The sequence below is a fragment of the Theropithecus gelada genome, chromosome 9 (genome assembly GCF_003255815.1).
Source record: "Theropithecus gelada isolate Dixy chromosome 9, Tgel_1.0, whole genome shotgun sequence".
Taxonomy (NCBI): Eukaryota; Metazoa; Chordata; class Mammalia; order Primates; family Cercopithecidae; genus Theropithecus; species Theropithecus gelada.
Genome location: NC_037677.1, coordinates 66,493,393 through 66,515,210, shown reverse-complemented (window position 1 = coordinate 66,515,210; position 21,818 = coordinate 66,493,393). Strand labels below are relative to the sequence as shown.

Below are 21,818 nucleotides of genomic sequence, written 5' to 3'. Positions count from 1 at the left end.
GCTTCCCAGGTGAGGCGATGCCTCGCCCTGCTTCAGCTCTCGCTGGTCGGGCTGCAGCAGCTGACCAGCACCGATCGTCCGGCACTCCCCAGTGAGATGAACCCAGTACCTCAGTTGAAAATGCAGAAATCACCGGTCTTCTGTGTCGCTGGCGCTGGGAGTTGGAGCAACAAACTTTTTTTTTTAACAGAACACAAAATCTCTACCCATAAAGGAACAAAATGGTAATTTGGAATTTATTTAAATTAAGAACTTCTGAATATTTAAAAATGGTTAATATTATGACAGGGAGAAGATATTTGTAATACCTACAACTAACAAAAGGACTCATATCTAGAACATATAAAAAGTTATCAGAGAAATACAAATTAAAACTACAATATAATACCACTACACACACTTGAACCAAAAACACTGACACTTGCTAACACCAAGTTCGCAAAGAATGTGGAGCAATTGGAACTCATATTAGAAAATTCACTTTGGAAAGCTGTTTGGTAATATATATTAAAACTGAGCATATGTATACCTTATGACCCAGAAATTTCATTCCTAGGTGTTAGTCCAAAAGAATGTCTACATTAATGCACTGAAAGTAATGCACAAATGTGTATATAATAGCAATGCTTATTAAAGACAAAAACCGGAAATAATTCAAATGTTCATCAGCAATAGAATGGATAGATAAATTATGGTCTATTATCAATGAATGAATTAACTACTATATGGTGAGCTCTCACAGACATACAACATTAAGCAAAAGAAATCAGACACAAAATATAACACACTGTATAGTCTCACTATTTAAAGTTCAAAAAGAGGCAAAACTAACCTATGGTGTTAGAAGTCAGGATAATGATTACCTTTGAGATGAGGGAGTAGTAGCTGGTAGGGGGGACAAGGGGCACTCTTAGGGTTTAATAATATTCTATTTCTTGATGTGGGTGGAGGTTACATGAGTGTGTTCACTATGTGGAAATTTATTGTTGTTAGAGATAATGTGTGCACTTTTCTGTATATATGTTATTCTTCAATAAACCATTTAAAACATTAAAAACAACCACTTGTGTGGCTTAGAACAGTGGTCCCCAACCTTTTTGGCACCAGAAACTGGTTTCATGGAATACAATTTTTCCACAGATAGTGGGTGGGGGGAATGGGGATGGTTTCATCCTGAAACCATTCCACTTCAAATCATCAGGCATTAGATTCTCATAAAGAGCACTCAAACTAGATCCCTCACATGTGCTGTTCACAATAGGGTTCACACTCCTAAGAGACTCTAATGCCGCAGCTAATCTGTCAGCAGGTGGAGCTTAGGCGGTAATGCTCATTTGTCTGCCGCTCACCTCCTGCTGTGCGGCCTGGTTCCCAACAGGCCATGGACCAGTACCAGTCCACGACCCAGGGTTGGGGACCCCTGGCTTAGAAGCAACGTCTAGAGATTGTAGGGTAATAGAAACTATATAAAGGTAGTATATATGCTACAGGCAAAACACGTAATCTAGACATTATAAACAACTCTTAACTAATCCCTGGGTAACTGCTATATGAATATTCTAAAACTATTTAAAGAAAATGTCGAATTTAATACTTTGCCATTGTATTGGTATAAGTGTACGAGTAAGCTATAAGATCATGAGTAACTATAAGTAATAATTTACAATGTGAACCACTTCTGCTGAATCTCTACACTTCTACCCACATATTACCTTTCCTTTCACCATCTCTCCCTTATACTACCCATGTTTCACCTTTCATGGGCAAGTTCTTTAGTTAACCAAAATGCCCACATTATTTATCACTTCAAGTCTGTAAATAAAGTCACCGAAAGCAATGAAACAGAATCTTGTAGTAAGGCTACATAAATTATATGTCTTTATTGGAAGGAAAGATTTTCTAAATTGGTCTCAATTTAGAAGTCAATAAATATATAATAAAGCTATCTCTACTCTCAATATATTTTCATAATATTTCAATATATTTTCACTTTTGCAAATACTTTAATCTTATTAGTTGCTCTTCATTAGTCCTTCACATTATGCCACTGGACAAATACCTTTAAAAAAATAACTCAAAGCAGGAAACTACTTAAAATACATTTCCAGTATTTTATAGAGTTTATTGGATCAGAATCCATTCTCCTTATACTTCAACTCCACCACTGAGCTTAAAATTCCTTCCAAGCTTTTGGGAACAATGCTCTCAGTGTCACTATCCCTACTATACATAGGATAATCATTGGCTGTTCCCCAAATTCCAGAACCATGTGCCATTGCATTGCTTTCCTCCCACCCTGAAGTCACTGGCAGTAGCTCATTTTGGCAGTTTGTCAAATAAATCACACGGTAAAGCACTTGGTGATCTTTAACCAAATGAATCTGCGGTGTGTGCAGCATATGACATGTAGAGGTATTCCACATGTTATAATAGAACACAGTGAAGGATATACCCTGTACAGCATAATCCTGGAATCAAGACTTCTCTTTGAGAACTTCTCTTTAAAGTGATATCCTTTTTTTGAGCTAAAAAGGTCAACTTACTTAAAAACAAAGGCAAATACCATCTCATGGCAACTATTGTTCCTTTCTGAGAATGACTGATGTCTTACATACTTATTACCAGACAGTTTATGGAAATTATGCTGTCAAATAGATCACATTTTCCTACAGAAACAGTGTAAGGATAGGGCTCATATCCCTTACCACAGAATCAACAGAGAAACTATAATTATGAGAGTTAAAGTAAAGATAAGACTATTATAAAATTTTATAATATAAAGTGACAAAAGGATGCTTCAACTTTTTAATTTATTTAACAAACGTTTAACAGGTGTCTGTGATGTGTCAGGCATTGGTAATCAAATAACACCTGGTACCTGCCATGCTCAATAAATTAACTAACAGTCACGATTTACTAAACAAGCACATCAATGTTCACTGTATAGGGTGGTTACTGTCATGAATGAGAGATGCTTAGAGTCTGTGAGGACACAGAAGACAAACCTCTAAATCAGCATCCAGGGATCAGTAAACACTTCCTGGAAAAGATGACCTTGGCTCAGCTTTACTACATGAGCAAGAACTGACTGAATTAGAAAGGCAATCCAAGTGACAGGAATATGGTCATGTTCTGCATAACAACATTTCGGTCAACAACAGATGCATACATGATGGTGGTCCCATAGGATTATAGTAGAGTTGAAAAATTCTTATTGCCTAGTGACCTCATAGCCATAGTAACATTGTAGTGCAACGCCTGTGGGTTTTGGTAACACTTCCAGAAGAAGGCATTGTTAACATAGGAGATGAAAATTCCCATGCGTGCTATTGCCCCTGAAGACCTTTCAGTGGGACAAGATATGAAAGTGGAAGGCAATGACATTGACAGCCCTAATTCTGTGTAGGACTAGGCTAATGTGTGTATTTGCGTCTTAGATTTTAGTAAAAAAAAAAAAAATTTAAAAAAGTAAAAAAAAAAAAAAATTTTAATTTAAAAAAGAAAAAAACTTATAGAATAAGGACATAAAAGAGAAAATATTGTGCAGCTGTACAATGTCTTTTAATCTAAGTATTACTACAAAAGAGTCAAAAAGTTAAAAATTTTTTAAGCTTATAAAGTTAAAAAGTTGCAGTAAGTTAAGGTTAACTTATTATTGAAGAAGGAAAAATATTTTCAAATAAATTTAGGGTAGCCTAAGTGTACAGTATTTATAAAGTCTACAGTGATACTAGGCATTCACCACTCCCTGACTCACTCAGAGCAACTTCCAGTCCCGCAAGTTCCATTCATGGTATGTGCCCTATACACAGGTGTACCATTTTTTAATTTTTTTAACCATATTTTTACTGTGCCTTTTCCATGTTTAGTTATACAAATACTTACCGCTATGTTATATTAATCATTGCCTGCAGCATTCAGTATAGTAACATGCTGTAAAAGTTTGTAGTCTAGGATGCCTAGGTGTGTTGTAGACTATGCCATCTAAGTTTGTGTAAGTATACTCTATGATGTTCACACAATGACAAAATGACATATGGATGTACTTCTCAGAACATGTCCCCATTGTTCAGTAAGGTATGACTGTAGCTGATAACACGTGCACAGAGGCATAAAGCAACATGGAACATTCAAGAAACTGAGAGTTCCTGTTTGGAGGAACATTTGAGGGAGGAGCAGTCACAGGAAATGAGGTGCAAGATAATGGCAGAAGCCAAATCATGAAATGCTTTGGGAGGTAGGTTTAAAGTTTGAACTTTATTGAAAAAGGTAGTCCCCCTGATCCTCCAACAGCTACTAAAAATGATTTTAAGCAGACAAGTAAAATGAGCATATTTTCATTTTTAAAAGATCTATTTGATTTTACTATGGAGGAAAGCTAATGCAATAACCCTGAATTCACGAAGCAATGTTAAGAATAGAGTAGAAGGAACAGATCTGAGAGACAACAAGGAGAAAAAATTCATTGAACCTGACTGATGAAAGAATATATACACCAAACCCCCATGACACCAATATGACAAACCTGCATATGTACCCTGAACCTGAAATAAACGTTTTAGAAAAGTTTTTAAAAGTTCATTGAACTTAGACTTTAATTGGAAGAGAGGGTGGAATGAAAGGAAGAGTCTAAACTGGCTTGGTGACTAAGATGATGATCAAGAACAAGGACAAAGTGTGGGTCTCTGTTGGTAGGGAGCAGGGAAAAACAACAAATATATTTCAAATTATCTTGCACATTATGTTGTCTATATATTGTCTGAAGAATACGTATAAAATATAAATTGTACATAATATATATAACAAAGTGTAGCCATTTTGGAAAACAGTGTGGAGGTTCCTAAAGAAATTAGAAATAGAACTACCATTAAGAGCTAGCAATCCCTCTTCTGGGTATAACACTGAAGTAAAGGAAAGCACCACTTATAAAGATATCTGCACTCCCATATTCACTGTATCATTTTTTACAATAGTCAAGATATGAAAACAACCTAAGCGTCCATCAACAGATGAATGGATAAATAAATTGGTCTATATATACAACGGAAAAAAGGAGATCCTGCCATTTGTCACAACATGGATGAAACTGCAGGACATCATGCTAAGCGAAATAAGCTAGACATAGAAAGCTATTGCACAATCTCACTTATATGTAGAATCTTTGTTTAAGAAAGTCATATAGGCAAACACAGAGAATAAAACAGTATCTACCAGGGGCTGGGGGCAGGAGTGAGGAAATGGGCAGGTGCAGATCAAAGGATACAAAGTTGCGGTTATGAATAATGAACAGCTCTGGAGATCCAGTACACAACATGAAGACCAGAGCTAATCATGTTGAATTCAGGATTTTTGCTAAATGAAATTTAGATGCTCCTGCTACACACACCAAAAAAATGAATAACTGTGAGATTAAGAATATGTTAATTTACTTTATTATAGTAACCATTTTACTATTTATATGTATTTCATAACATTATGTTGTATACCTTAAATATACACAATAAAATTTATTTTAAAATAAATTCACATAAATACAATTTTTTTTTTGAGATGAAGTCTTGCTCTTGTCCCCCAGGCTGGAGTGCAATGGCACGATCTCAGCTCACTGCACCCTCTGCCTCCTGGATTCAAGTGATTCTCCTGCCTCAGCCTCCCACGTTTACAGGCGCCTGCCACCATGCCCAGCTAATTTTTGTGTTTTTAGTAGAGATGGGGTTTCACCATGTTGGCTAGGCTGATCTTGAATTCCTGACCTCAGGTGATCCGCCTGCCTTGGCCTCCCAAGTGCTAGGATTACAGGCATGGGCCACCACGCTCAGCTAAAAATTTTTTTAAGTATATAACAAATAATCCCCTGTATCATACATGTGACATAAAGCTTACTGTTACTAGTATATTCATTTTAATTATTTAATTAGCAAAGGCTTCCTGATTTTCTTAAAGTTATGTTGGGGGGTTAAGGGAGAAAAATATTTAAAAATCCCAAGTCTCTTTTACAAAGCTGAACAAGAAAATTTAACTTTCCTTTTCTTCCCAAAATAGATACTTGCAGAAAGCTGATATATACGAAAGCATTCCACTAACCAAAGAATATTCAGCAATTATTTTAAAACTATCCTACAGTTTAGACTTAAATTCATTAGAAAATTGCTGTATTATCATAAAGATCGCAAAAAGATGAAATATATGCTTAGATTATGTAATATTAACAAAGCAGCAACTTGACTCATGCATACTTTATGCAAAGCATTTTTTAAAAAGTTTAGGAAATCTAAACCTTCAGAAATTTGCAAAGTTAAAAATGTACTTCTGAGATGGTCAGGTCTGAAACTTCTATTTCCCAGCTGTTTACAAGGAACTTCATAACTTATTTATGTATAGACAAATAAATCTTCAGCTTCATTAGTCATTTCTCACTATATCCTATGACCAAAAAAGGGTACTCTTCTCTTTGTTTATTATGGAAAAGCTATGTCAAGGCGGGGGAGGAAGAGGAATTGCCTGCGGGGACTGAGCAACTAAAAAGAAGAGCCTAGAGTGGGACTGAGCCTTGGAGCTGTCTAATGAGCTACTCTGCCTCCCACAGCTAGCTCCTCACAGCTCTGCAAAAGACTAAAAAACTGGAGCCAACAAAAACAAAACACTCACAGATCTAATTTGGTGACTAACACCCTAAAGATATGCAGTTTGCTCCTGAGCAGGACTAGAGTACTCACTTTCTTTGCGAACTTCCTCAAGTGAAGCCGTAAGCTCATCCTTTAAAACTGTAGCTTCCTGGGCAATCTTCTCTCCCTTGTCTAATAAATTCCAAGTTGCTTCCTCCACAGAAGCTAGAAGGATACTGGCTCTTTTCGAACGTCCTTTTTTCCTGCTGGAAGGGTTCTGGGGACAGTTTACAAGTGTGGTAACCTAAAATTGAAAAAATACAAAGTACTCCATTGACAAATTGTAAGGCGAACATAGTCCTGTGATATTACAGCCCAGAACAAAAGACAGTACAGTTGACCCTTGAGCAACTCAAGGGTTAGGGGCACCAACCCACCATGTAGTTGAAAATCTGAGCATAACTTTCGACTCCTCAAAAACAGAACTACGAATAGCCTACTGGTGGCCAGAAGCCTGATAACAATAGTCGATTAACACAGATTTTGTATCTATATGTACTATATAACTGTATTCTTACAATAAGATGAGCTAGAGATAGTGTTATTAAGAAAATCATAAGGAAGAGAAAATATAAATAAATAAATAAATAAATAAATAAATAAATAAATAAATATAAGTGGATCATCATAAAGGTCTTCATCCTCATCACATTCATATTCCTGAGGAAAAGGAAGAAGAGGAGGGTTGATCTTGCTGCCTCGGGGGTGTAAGAGGCAGAAGAGATGGAGGAGGTGGAAGGGAAGGCAGGAGAGGCAGGCACACTTGGTGTAACTTTTATTGAAAAAAATTCCGAATAAAAGTAAACCTGCATAGTTCAAACCAGTGTTGTTCAAAGATCAACTGTATTTCACAGTAACATGACTCATTTCCAGTGCTGTCGATACACCTACAAAAGTCAAGTCATGGCACCAAGAACAGCAGCAGGAGCCACCATGGAGTTCCCAACTAAAAATAGGAAGTGAGAGCCTTAGCGTTTGAATTTCAAAATATAGACATTAAAATGCCCACTCTTCAACTACCCCTGGTCATCAAATCATTTCTATGTTAAATATTTACTGAACATCTATTTTTTACATTGTTCTGGATTATGGAAAAGAAATGCATTTCACGCTTTCATGGAGTTTACATTCTTAATGTTGGCAGCATACAATAAACATATAAACAAATAAAAAATGTAAGGTTCAGTAAATGTTAGGAGGAAAAATAAAGTTGTGGGAGGGAACAGAGTGAGAAAGAGTGGGGATCGGGGTGGTCAGGAAAGGCCTCTTGATGGGGGACTGAGTGAGACCTGTTTGAGAGGCCAAATGAGTTAGAGGAAAGTGTAGGAGACAAATCTGAGAGTTTACAAAGGGCAAGAAAGTAGGACATAGTAAGGATCTGGCCTTTGTCCCCTGAGGCAACCGCTGTTTTATATGATTCAGAATGTTTCTTCCTCTCCTAATATTAGTTATCTCTATTCTCACCCTAAGTAGACTAATACTGACTTAATTATAATTATTTTTGGCTCCCTCTTAATGTAGATTGCTGGCTAAAAAGTGGTATAAATTTTATCTTATAAAATTATTTGATATTTTGGAGATAAATAATTTTCTGCTCTCATTTTTGACTGTCTTATCAAAGTTCTGTATTTTTTATATGAAGTTTCTGTAATTAAAACAATACACACATATACAGGCTTCTAGAGCATTCTTCCAGTAGTAAAACTTGAACAAACTCCTCACCACAAGTATATGAAGTGAGAAATGTGTGAATTAGCTTGATTTAATCATTTTACAATGCATACACATATCAAAACATCACAGGGTAAAAAATAAATATCTATAAATTTTATTTGCCAATTTTAAGTTAATAAAGCTTGGGGAAAAAAAGAAAGAAATGAATCTTAACAAATACAAGAACAAACTCATAATAAGAACATTATTTGAAGACAAAAATTAAGCTTCTGTATTTGCAAACAAAAACATCATACTGAATTACATTATTAAAAAACACCCATTTCTGGCTGGGCGTGATGGCTCATACCTGTAATCCCAGCACTTTGGGAGGCCAGGGCAGGCGGATCACTTGAGGTCGGGAGTTCAAGACCAGCGTGATCAACATGGAGAAACCCCGTCTCTACTAAAAATACAAAATTAGCCGGGCGTGGTGGCGCTTGCCTGTAATCCCAGCTACTCAGGAAGCAGAGGCAGGAGAATTGCTTGAACCCAGGAGGCGGAGGTTGTGGTGAGCCGAGATCATGCCATTGCACTCCACCCTGGGGAAAAAGAAAAAAAAAAAAAAAAAAAAAAAAAAAAAAAAAAAAAAGAACACCCACTCTTAATTAAATCTTGGATCACAATTACAACTTTTGGATTAAATTTTTATAAACAAAGCTTTAAAATCACCATCGTAGAGGAATGAGAGAAAGGAAAAAAACAACTTGTATCTAATATTTAAAATAGAAGACCTGAAACTCCTGTTGAAAGCTAAGCTGCTGCATGTCATGAAACAGTGGAGGCTCATGGTAATCATGCACCACATCTTTGACAGCAAACTGCATAATGCTTCCTGCGCAGTAGCCCCTAGAGATTTTCCTTGTTGGTTGTTTAGCAGCATTCGAGGTTTGTTTACTTGGATATCTGGACCCAGTTTTTATCAACGAACTAAAAAAAACTTAAGAAGCTATGGGGGAAATATGTGGATGAAAATCATTTTTGTCTGCCCTCCTACCCTCCTCCCTTTACCCAATAGATCCTCTGTTTCATTCTAATTCGCTTTATTTCCAAGTTCTTCACCCAGAGTGGAATGTCTTGTGGCAAGCCTTTGTTTCCTCTCTTAGAAAATAAGAATAATCATTATTATCCTACAAGACTGGGGAAGGTCAAATAAAGTAAAGTATTTTGTAAAATGCATAATATGACACAAATATTTGTTGGCATTTCATGTATATTTTCTAGTTTGTTCCCCACGTAGGTGTGGAAAATTGGTTATGGGAAACCTTATCAAAGGTATTCTCTCTGGACCTGAGTTTATCTTGCTCTTGGGGCCCCCCATGCTAAATGTGACGAAGGCAGTTAACAAACCATATTCTGTATGCTTTACAAGCAGCTAAATAAGATCATGTGTCTTCATCATGGATTATATAAGAATAATAAGCCTGATTTATTACATGGGTTTTCACAAATTCCAAAAGGCAAATATCTCACTCTTATCAGTCTAATTTATATATTGAGAGTTAAAAGGTATTTGTCCAGATTAAGACAAATTACAAAAACTAGTTTAAAATCTTTGTTTAAAACAAAGAATAAATATCATTGTCTGAAATGTTCCCTCGGAATATATTTTAAGTGCCACAATTTCGGATGCTTCCCACTGCACATTCCTCCTCTATTGTTCAGATCCTCCATGTGCCAAATGTTTTCCATAGAATAGCCTGGGCTTTGAAATTAAAATGAGCATTCCAGAAATGCTTTGTTCCTTATAATAAATGCCAGAGAAGTATGAAATGTGAAAAGAACATTGTATAAGAACACTGTGCTTCCATCAAAAAAGGCAATTTCATCTTGCAAGTTATTCACTTTTATAAGTTGTTTGTACCTACGTCTTCTTTTAAAATACTCCAATACAGTTATTTGATATTGATTAAACTAAAGTCAAGTGATGTTTTCAATGATTCCTCTTATTTCAGAAAGTAAATATGGCTTGGCAATCCTGTGGAAAAAAAGAAAGCTGAAACTATTTTTTTTAACCCCAACTCACCTAAGAGATGTAACTTACTCCTATCAGTGACTGTGACACACCATAGCAGATGATTCTCACCAAGGGGGAGGATAGGAGGGTGCTATTAGAAAAGGTCTCCCACCTCTTGAAGGAATACCAGCAACCAGTAAATTAGCTTTCAAGTTATCCTGTAAAATAAATCCTGTGTCCTCATTTTCTTTTTCAGTACTAAATCAGATATATTTCTGTAAGAAAATTTAGTTGGAACAACTTGCAACAAAGATGATTCTAATGTAGGTTCTAAGCCCATGTCTTGCTAACTTTACCTTCTGTCACAGATACAAAATCCTCCCATTCCCCTCTTTCTCAGACTTTAGGGATCCCTCTCATATAGAAAATCTCTAAGAAGATGGCTGAATAGGAACAGCTCCAGTCTACAGCTCCCAGCGTAAGCGATGCAGAAGATGGGTGATTTCTGCATTTTGAACTGAGGTACCAGGTTCATCTCACTGGGGCATGTCAGACAGTGGGTGCAGGACAGTGGATGCAGCCCAATGAGGGAGAACCAAAGCAGGGCGAAGCACCACCTCACACCGGAAGCACAAGGGGTCAGGGAATTCCCTTTCCTAGCCAAGGGAAGCTGTGACAGACAGCACCAAGAAAATTGGGTCACTCTCACCCGAATACTGCGCTTTTCCAAGTTTTCTTAGCAAATGGCACACCAGGAGATTATATCCCGCACCTGGCTCAGAAGGTCCCACACCCATGGAACCTCATTCATTGCTAGCATAGCAGTCTGAGATCTAATGGCAAGATGGCAGTGAGGCAAGCACCCACCATTGCTGAGCTTGAGTAGGTAAACAAAGCGGCTGGGAAGATGGAACTGGGTGGAGTCCACCACAGCTCAAGGAAGCCTGCCTGCCTCTATAGACTCTACTTCTGGGGGAAGGACATGGCCAAACAAAAGGCAGTAGAAACCTCTGCAGATTTAAATGTCCCTGACTGACAGCTTTGAAGAGAGTAGTGGTTTCCCAGCACAGAGTTTGAGATCTGAGAACACTCAGACTGCCTCCTCAAGTGGGTACCTGACACCCGAGTAACCTAACTGGGAGGCATCCGCCAGTAGGGGCGGACTGACACTTCATATGGCCAGGTACCCTTCTGAGATGAAGTCTCCAGAAGAACGATCAGGCAACAACATTTGCAGTTCAGCAATATACACTGTTTTGCAGACTCCGCTGCTGACACCCAGGCAAACAGGGTCTGGAGTGGACCTCCAGCAAACTCCAACAGACCTGCAGCTGAGTGTCCTAACTGTTAGAAGGAACACCAACAAACAGAAAGGACATCCACACAAAAACCCCACCTGTACGTCACCATCATCAAAGACCAAAGGTACATAAAACCACAAAGATGGGGAATAAACAGAGCAGAAAAGTTGAAAATTCTAAAAATCAGAGCACCTCTCCCCCTCCAAAGGAAGGCAGCTCCTCGCCAGCAACGGAACAAAGCTGAACGGAGAATGATTTGATGAGTTGAGAGAAGAAGGCTTCAGATGATCAAATTTCTCCAAGCTAAAGGAGGAAGTTTGAACCCATCGCAAAGAAGTTATAAACCTTGAAAAAAGATTAGACGAATGGCTAACTAGAATAACCAGTGTAGATAAGTCCATAAATGACCTGATGGAGCTGAAAACCATGGCACGAGAACTAAGTGATGAATGCACAAGCTTCAGTAACCAATTCCATCAACTGGAAGAAAGGGTATCAGTGATTGAAGATCAAATGAATGAAATGAAGTGAGAAGTTTAGAGAAAAAAGAGTAAAAAGAAATGAACAAAGCCTCCAAGAAATATGGGACTATGTGAAAACACCAAATCTACGTCTGATTGGTGCACCTGAAAGTGACGGGAAGAATGGAATGAAGTTGGAAAACACTCTTCAGGATATTATGCAGGAGAACTTCCCCAACCTAGCAAGGCAGGCCAACATATAAATTCAGGAAACACAGAGAATACCACAAAGATACTCCTTAAGAAGAGCAACTCCAAGACACATAATTGTCAGATTCATCAAAGTTGAAATGAAGGAAAAAATGTTAAGGGCAGCCAGAGAGAAAGGTTGGGTTACCCACAAAGGGAAGCACATCAGACTAACAGCAGATCTCTCAACAGAAACTCTGCAAGCCAGAAGAGAGTGAGGGCCAATATTCAACATTCTTAAAGAAAAGAATTTTCAACCCAGAATTTCATATCCAGCCAAACTAAGCCTCATAAGTGAAGGAGAAATAAAATCCTTTACAGACAAGTAAATGCTGAGACACTTTGTCACCACCAGGCCTGCCCTACAAGAGCTCCTGAAGAAAGCAGTAAACTTGGAAAGGAAAAACTGGTACCAGCCACTGCAAAAACATGCCAAATTGTAAAGACCATCGATGCTAGGAAGAAATTGCATCAACTAAGGAGAAAAATAACCAGGGAACTTCATAATGACAGTATAAAATTCACACATAACAATATTAACCTTAAATGTAAACGGGCTAAATGCTCCAATTAAAAGACACACACTGGCAAATTGGATAAAGAGTCAAGACCCATCAGTGTGCTGTATTCAGGAGACCCATCTCATGTGCAGAGACACATATAGGCTCAAAATAAAGGGATGGAGGAAGATCCACCAAGCAAATGGAAAACAAAAAAAGGCAGGGGTTGCAATTCTAGTCTCTGATAAAACACACTTTAAACCAACAAAGATCAGAAGAGACAAACAAGGCCATTACACATTGGTAAAGGGATCAATTAAACAAGAAGAGCTAACTATCATAAATATATATATACCCAACACAGGAGCACCCACATTCATAAAGCAAGTCCTTAGAGATCTGCAAAGAGACTTAGACTCCCACACAATAATAATGGGAGACTTTAACACCACAGTGTCAACATCAGAGAGATCAATGAGACAGAAAGTTAACAAGGATATCCAGGAATTGAACTCAACTCTGCAACAAGTCGACTTAATACACATCTACAGAACTCTCCACCCCAAATCAACAGAATAATCATTCTTCTCAGCACCACATCACACTTATTCCAAAATTGACCACATAGTTGGAAGTAAAGCACTCCTCAGCAAATGTACAAGAACAGAAATTATAACAAACTGTCTCTCATACCACGGTAAAATCAAACTAGAGCTCAGGATTAAGAAACACATTCAAAACTGCTCAACTACATGGAAACTGAACAACCTGCTCCTGAATGACTACTGGGTACATAACAAAATGAAGGCAGAAATAAAGATGTTCCTAGAAACCAATAAGAACAAAGACACAGCATACCAGAATCTCTGGGACATATTTAAAGCAGTGTGTAGAGGGAAATTTATAGCACTAAATACCCACAAGAGAAAGCAGAAAAGATCGAAAATTGACACCCTAACATCACAATTAAAAGAACTAGAGAAGCAAGAGCAAACACATTCAAAAGATAGCAGAAGGCAAGAAATAACTAACATCAGAACAGAACTGAAGGAGATAGAGACACAAAAATCCCTTCAAAAAAATCAATGAATCCAGGAGCTGGTTTTTTGAAAAGATCAACAAAATTGATAGACTGCTAGCAAGACTAATAAAAAAGAAAAGAGAGAAGAATCAAATAGATGCAATGAAAAATAATAAAGGGGAAATCACCAGCAATCCCACAGAAATACAAACTGCCATCAGAGAATACTATAAACAGCTCTATGCAAATAAACTAGAAAATCTAGAAGAAATGGATAAATTCCTGGACACATACACCCTCCCAAGACTAAACCAGGAAGAAGCTGAATCCCTGAATAGACCAATAACAGGTTCTGAAATCGAGGTAGTAATTAATAGCCTAACAACAAAAAAAGTGCAGGACAAGACGGATTCACAGCCAAATTCTACCAGAGGTACAAGGAGGAGCTGATACTATTCCTTTTGAAACCATCCCAATCAATAGAAAAAGTGGGAATCCTCCCTAACTCATTTTATGAGGCCAGCATCATCCTGATACCAAAGGCTGGCAGAAACACAACAAAAAGAGAGAATTTTAGACCAATATCCCTGATGAACATTGATGCAAAAATCCTCAATAAAATACCGGCAAACCGAATCCAGCAGCACATCAAAAAGTTTATCCACAATGATCAAGTGGGCTTCATCCCTGGGATGCAAGGCTGGTTCAACATATGCAAATCAATAAACATAATTCAGCATATAAACACAACCAATGACGAAAACCACATGATTATCTTAATAGATGTAGAAAAGGCCTGTGACAAAATTCAACAGCCCTTCATGCTAAAAACTCTCCATAAATTCGGTATTGATGGAATGTATCTCAAAATAATAAGAGCTATTTATGACAAACCCACAGCCAATATCATACTGAATGGGCAAAAACTGGAAGCATTCCCTTTGAAAACTGGCACAAGACAGGGATGCCCTCTCTCATCACCCCTATTCAACATAGTGTTTGCAGTTCCAGCCAGGGCAATCAGGCAGGAGAAAGAAATAAAGGGTATTCAGTTAGGAAAACAGGATGTCAAATTGTCCCTGTTTGCAGATGACATGATTGTATATTTAGAAAACCCCATCGTCTCAGCCCAAAATCTCCTTAAGCTGATAAGCAACTTCAGCAAAGTCTCAGAATACAAAACCAACGTGCAAAAATCACAGGCATTACAATATGCCAATAACAGACAAACAGAGAGCCAAATCATGAGTGAACTCCCATTCACAATTGCTTCAAAGAGAATAAAATACCTAGGAATACAACTTACAAGGGATATGAAGGACTTCCTCAAGGAGAACTACAAACCACTGCTCAACGAAATAAAAGAGGACACAAACAAATGGAAGAACATTCCATGCTCATGAATAGGAATAATCAATATCGTGAAAATGGCCATACTGCCCAAGGTAATTTATAGATTCAATGCCATCCCCATCAAGCTACCAATGACTTTCTTCACAGAATTGGAAAAAACTGCTTTAAAGTTCATATGGAACCAAAAAAGAGCCCACATTGTCAAGACAATCCTAAGCCAAAAGAACAAAGCTGGAGGCATCACACTACCTGACTTCAAACTACACTACAAGGCTACAGTAACTAAAACAGCATGATACTGGTACCAAAATAGATATAGAGACCAATGGAACAGAACAGAGGCCTCAGAAATAACACCACACATCTACAACCATCTGATCTTTGACAAACCTGACAAAAACAAGAAATGAGGAAAGGATTCCCTATGTAATAAATGGTGCTGGGAAAACTGGCTAGCCATATGTAGAAAGCTGAAATTGGATCCCTTCCTTACACCTTATACAAAAATTAATTCAAGATGGATTAAAGACTTAAATGTTAGACCTGAAACCATAAAAACCCTAGGAAAAAACATAGGCAATACCACTCAGGACATAGGAATGGGCAAAGACTTCATGTCTAAAACACCAAAAGCAATGGCAACAAAAGCCAAAATTGACAAATGGGATCTAATTAAACTAAAGAGCTCTGCACAGCCAAAGAAACTACCATCAGAGTGAACAGGCAACCTACAGAATGGGAGAAAATTTTTGCTATCTACTCGTCTGACAAAGGGCATTAATATCCACAATCTACAAAGAACTCAAACAAATTTACAAGGTAAAAAAAACAAACAATCCCGTCATAAAGTGGGTGAATGATATGAACAGACACTTCTCAAAAGAAGACATTTATGCAGCCAATAGACACATGAAAAGATGCTCATCATCACTGGTCATCAGAGAAATGTAAATCAAAACCACAATGAGATACCATCTCACACCAGTTAGAATGGTGATCATTAAAAAGTCAGGAAACAATAGGTGCTGGAGAGGATGTGGAGATATAGGAACACTTTTACACTGTTGGTGGGACTGTAAACTAGTTCAACCATCATGGAAGACAGTGTGGTGATTCCTCAAGGATCTAGAACTAGAAATACCATCTGACCCAGCGATTCCATTACTGGGTATAGACCCAAAGGATTATAAATCATGCTGCTATAAAGACACATGCACACGTATGTTTATTGTGGCGCTATTCACCATAGCAAAGACTTGGAACCAACCCAAATGTCCATCAATGATAGACTGGATTAAGAAAATGTGGCACATATACACCATGGAATACTATGCAGCCATAAAAAAGGATGAGTTCATGGCCTTTGTAGGGACATGGATGAAGCTGGAAACCATCATTCTGAGCAAACTATCGCAAGGACAGAAAACCAAACACCACATGTTCTCACGCATAGGTGGTAATTGAACAATGAGAACACTTGGACACAGGAAGGGGAACATGACACATTGGGGCCTGTCATGGGGTGGGGGGAGTGGGGAGGGATAGCATTAGGAGATATACCTAATGTAAATGACGAGTTAATGGGTGTGGCACACCAACATGGCACATGTATACATATGTAACAAACCTGCATGTTGTGCACATGTACCCTAGAACTTAAAGTATAATAAAAAACAAGAAAAAAAGAAAGAAAGAAAATCTCCAAGCTTACAGCATTAGAGAGTTTGGGTTTGCTTACTTTCTTTAGTCTGTAAATCTGTGCTAGGCTATGAAGACACACCTTCATCATAGATACAGGAACTTCCATGGAACTGGTGCTAAATTAACGGTTTCAAGTAATTTATAAAGAAGAAATTTCCACTCTATCGATTCTGCAAGTTTAACATTCCACAAAACGAAACATATTTTAAATGGTGTGTAAAAATATTTATGTAATAAAATTAAGAGTACAAAAAAAGGTTTTTATAAATTTTCCTAATTTAGGTGTGCTTCTCTAAATGCTCTAAAGATGCTGAAAATTAAATTGATAAGCTTAATGAACCAAGCCATCAACTGTCATTATATACAGCCACACTAGCACACAATAGGAACACTGTAGAATATGTTTTGACTTACTTTCATTTATTGTAACAGTGCAACAATTACTTTAGCATCTCAGATTCTAACTTTGTGAAATGTCTTTTGTAATGCCAACTTGGGTAACACAATTATATTCTGTAACCTTGTTCTTTCCCAATATAGTTCTGATTTTTTTTAAATGCTGCTCTCATTGTAGTATAAAAAGGCCACGTTAACAGCCATCTCTTTTCTTGTTTATTAGCTAAAACACTTTGAATTTCAACCTTCCTCCAATAGCTCACAGGAGCCTTCAGGGCTACTTTTGCTCCCTTGAGTTAATTTTAATGTATGAAATAAAGTATAAGTCATTTAAGCTATGTTAATTAGCTAAAACTTCAACAGGGTTCTGAAAGAAATTAGAAGGGTAGAAAAATAAAACTACCTATAGATAAGTAAAAACTGTGATATTTCAAAGTAAAAAGTACAAATCAGTCTCGGGGAGGAGAGGGCATGTCCCTTCTTGAAGTCATTGATAATTTCAACTATTTTTTTACTTCTACCAAAAACAACCCTTACTGAATTAACAAAAGTGCAGAGGAAGATTAAATGGTTGAGATCCCAAAAAATGTATGCGTCTAGATAACATTCAACACCCCCAAACCAACTTCAATCTTCTTTTAGTTCCCTTCAAGCCAATAAACACTTACATTTTGTTCAAAATAATACCCTAGGCATTCAGGAAATAAATACAAATAAGCTCCAATATGGCGATAAGAGAAATACACAACTAGTTGCAACATAAAAGGCAGAATGATAACTGTTTACACTTACATAAGTACAAAGAAAGTGCTGCCAAAATTGCAAACATTCACAAGGATTAAGTAGGACTTCCAAGAAGAGCCTTTAAGAACACATAATTTTCTACCAGAAGAGACAGAAGGGAGGTATGTAAGCCAGGGAAAGAAAATTGTGTGCAAAGGGGCAGAGACAAAAATTTGTTTTGTCTGAAAGTAGCAGATAGTCAAACTTAAAAAACTGTGGGGTAAAAAGAGGAAATAGGGTGAGAAGGCCAAGAAATAGGTTGCATCTTAAATAAAAATTATAAAAGTCAATGAGTTAATATTTAATGTAATAAGTGACAGAAAATGAAAACACAGCACGCCCAAAGTAGAGAAGCCTTTGCCCATCAACCTGCCTCTCCACCATCTGTATTTTTTACCTCAGTGACTAACACCTCTAAACTGAAGCAGAAACCAAGAGGTCATCTGGGCTACTCTCTCTCTCATATTCCTCTCCAAGTCCTTGTCATCCATGACACAGAAATGGGGCATCATTCTCTGCCCCATTCACCAATCTATCAATATGAAGAGGGGCGTGCAATGATTCTGCCCTCGTTAAGTCTTTCATGAAGCCTCTCCTGAAAGGTCTCACTGCCTCCACACCAGCCCTACATTCCCACTAGAGCTGTCTCTTGAAAATGCAAATCTGTCATACTTGCATTATCTGTAGGCTACTTGCTGCCTACAAGCAAAGTCCAAACTCTTTAGCGCAGCTTTTGAGGCAATTTTGATCTCACTCCTGACTAAATGTTCATTCTCATCTTCTATTTGTGGAGTTTGACGACAAACTACTTGTTAGGCTCAGAACAGGAAATGTTCAGCAACCTCAGCCTGGGGTGACTCCCACCCCTCACAGCTCCTTGTTCATAGCTCTTGCCTCACTCATTATACTGTTCTGTAATTAGCTGTTAACATATTGCCTCCTCTGCTCTACCACAAACTCAATAAGGGCAGGGGCCATGCTTGACTCATCCTAATAACCCAGAGCCAGCGTACTGTAAAAAATAAACAAACAGTGGTTGATTTCATGAAAAAAAAAGGAATGAAACCATACATTTTAGAAGCCTTTAAATCAAGAATCACAATGTTCAGTGATTCATACAAGATTACCAAAAGAATGGGTTGCTACAGCAAAATTGAAGTTTAGTGATAGCACATGGCAGCTTTCATTAAAAGGAAGTCCTTAATGTGGGATTTTCTGCCATATCTCCTGCCTAGTTTAGTTGGGGTCTGATCAGTTCAATGTGATCTAGAACCAAGTATATTATATTCAGTCTTTTTTTGCCCCCCACCAACAAAAAAGACAGGTTACATAATTCATTTTCAAACTACAAATAAAAAGGGCTGGCACATCCTTCTTAATACCGATTTTTTCATTTTTTTCAATCCTTTTGTTAGTTTTCTAGGGCTGCTGTAACAAAATACCACAGACTGGGTGGCTTAAGCCAGGCGTCCCCAACCTTTTTGGCACCAGAGACCCATTTTATGGAAGACAACTTTTTCCACAGACCAGGGTGGGGTAGGTGGTTTTGTGTTCAGAGTTGGTTCCTTCTGGTGGGTTTGTGGTCTCACTGACTTCAAGAACGGAGCCACTGACCTTCGCAGTGAGTGTTACAGCTCTTAAAGATGGCACAGACCCAAAGAGTGAGTGCTAGCAAGATTTACTGTGAAGAGTGAAAGAACAACACTTCCACAGCATAGAAGGGGACCCAACCCAGTTGCTGCTGGTTGGGGTGGCCAGCTTTCATTCCCTTATTTGTCCCCACCCATGTCCTGCTGATTAGTCCATTTTACAGAGCATTGATTGGTCCATTTTACAGAGTGCTGATTGGTCCATTTTACAGAGTGCTGATTGGTGCATTCTAAAAACCTCTAGCTAACTACAGAGAACTGATTGGTGTGTTTTCACAGAGCACTGATTGGTGCTTTTTAAACCTCTAGCTAGCTACAGAGTGCTGATTGGTGTGTTTTTCCACAGCACTGATTGGTGCATTTTACAAACCTCTAGCTAGCTACAGAGCACTGATTGACGCATTTTACAATCCCCTCATAAGACAGGAAAGTTCTCCAAGTCCCCACTCAACCCAAGAAGTCTAGCTGGCTTCACCTCTCAGTTTCAGGATGATTCAAGTACATTACATTTATTGTGTATTTCATATCATTATTACATTGTAAGATATATATGAAAGAACTATACAACTCACCGTAATGTACAATCAGTGGAAGGCTTGAGCTTGTTTTCCTGCAACTAGACAATCCCATCTGGGAGTGATGGCAGATCATCAGGCATTAGATTCTCATAAGGAGTGGGCAACCTATATCACAATAGGGTTCGCTCTCCCATGAGAATCTAATGCTGCTGCTGATCTGACAGGAGGAAAGCTCAGGCAGTAATGCAAGCAATGGGGGTGGGGGGGTGTCTGTAAATACAAATGAAGGTTCTTTTGCTCACCCATCCACTGCTCATCTCCTGCTGTGCAACCCAGTTCCTAACAGGCCATGGACATGCACCAGTTGGGGTACTCAACTGGTACTGGCACTGGAGTCCTGGGGGTTGGGACCCCTGGGTTAAACAACAGAAATTTATTTTCTTACAGTTCTGGAAGTTAGAAGTCCAAGACCAAGTTGTCACCATGTTTGGTTTCTCCTGAGGTCTCACTCCTTGGCTATCAGGTGGCTGTCCTCTCTCTGTGTCCTCACATGTATGCACACAACCACAGTGTCTTTCCCTGTACATCCTAATCTCCTCTTCTGATAAGGACACCAGTCATATTGGATTAGGGCCCACCCAAATGACCCCATTTTAATTTAATTACTTCTATATCCAAAGGCCTATCTCCAAATGCAGTCACATTCTGAGAAACTGGGGTTAGGGCTTCAATATGTGAATCTGGGGGTAGGGAATGACACAATTCGACCCATAACAATCTTTACCACAAGTGATACAAAAAGTGTAAAACAACCACAGCCTTTTTAAAAATATAATTTAGGGTTTTGTTTGTTTGTTAGATAAACAACCACAGATAACATAAGCCATTACTCCAAGCTCTTGAGGGACAGTAACAAAGCACACGTAGATCCCTCTCCAATTCCACCAGCCCTCTGTGCCATGCAGATGGCATAACAAAGCAAAGAGATTAACATGTCAAACACATAAGCAGCTGTAGCTAAATATCCTAATCCAAGAAATACACTTACTCCTGGATAAATATGAAGCTAAACACAACTAGGAAAAGACCACATGCTGAGAATAATACCAAATTACTTTCTTCTAGTTTTTACCTAACCGCTTACCATCCAAAAACAAACAAGTTTGGACTTTACCATTCATTTATTCAACAAATATTGATGGTGCCCCTATACTGTGCCAGGAGAACATGGCAATGAGCCTCATTCTAAGGAGGGGGGGGACAGAGAACAAACAAATACATAAATAATTGTGTAACACAATAGCAGGTATTCTTTTTCTTTTTTTTTTTTTTTTTTTTTTTTTTGAGACAGAGTCTCACTCCATCACCCAGGATAGAGTGCAGTGGGCAGTGGTGCTATCTTGAGTCACTGCAACCTCTGCCTCCTGGGTTCAAGCGATTCTCATGCCTCAGCCTCCCAAGTAGTTGGCATTACAGGTGCCTGCCACCACGTCCGGCTAATTTTTGTGTTTTTAGTAGAGATGGGGTTTCACCGATGTTGGCCGGGCTGGT

General features: G+C 38.2%; 1 protein-coding gene across 1 annotated transcript in view; it reads right to left on the bottom strand.

Moving 5' to 3' along the window:
- CTNNA3 (catenin alpha 3) overlaps positions 1-21,818 on the bottom strand; it is a 1,732,244-nt gene that overhangs the window by 1,661,808 nt on the left and 48,618 nt on the right. Inside the window, exon 4 of the mRNA XM_025397086.1 lies at positions 6,717-6,909. Coding sequence (XP_025252871.1) covers positions 6,717-6,909 — 193 coding nt within the window. The remainder of the gene's footprint in view (positions 1-6,716; positions 6,910-21,818) is intronic.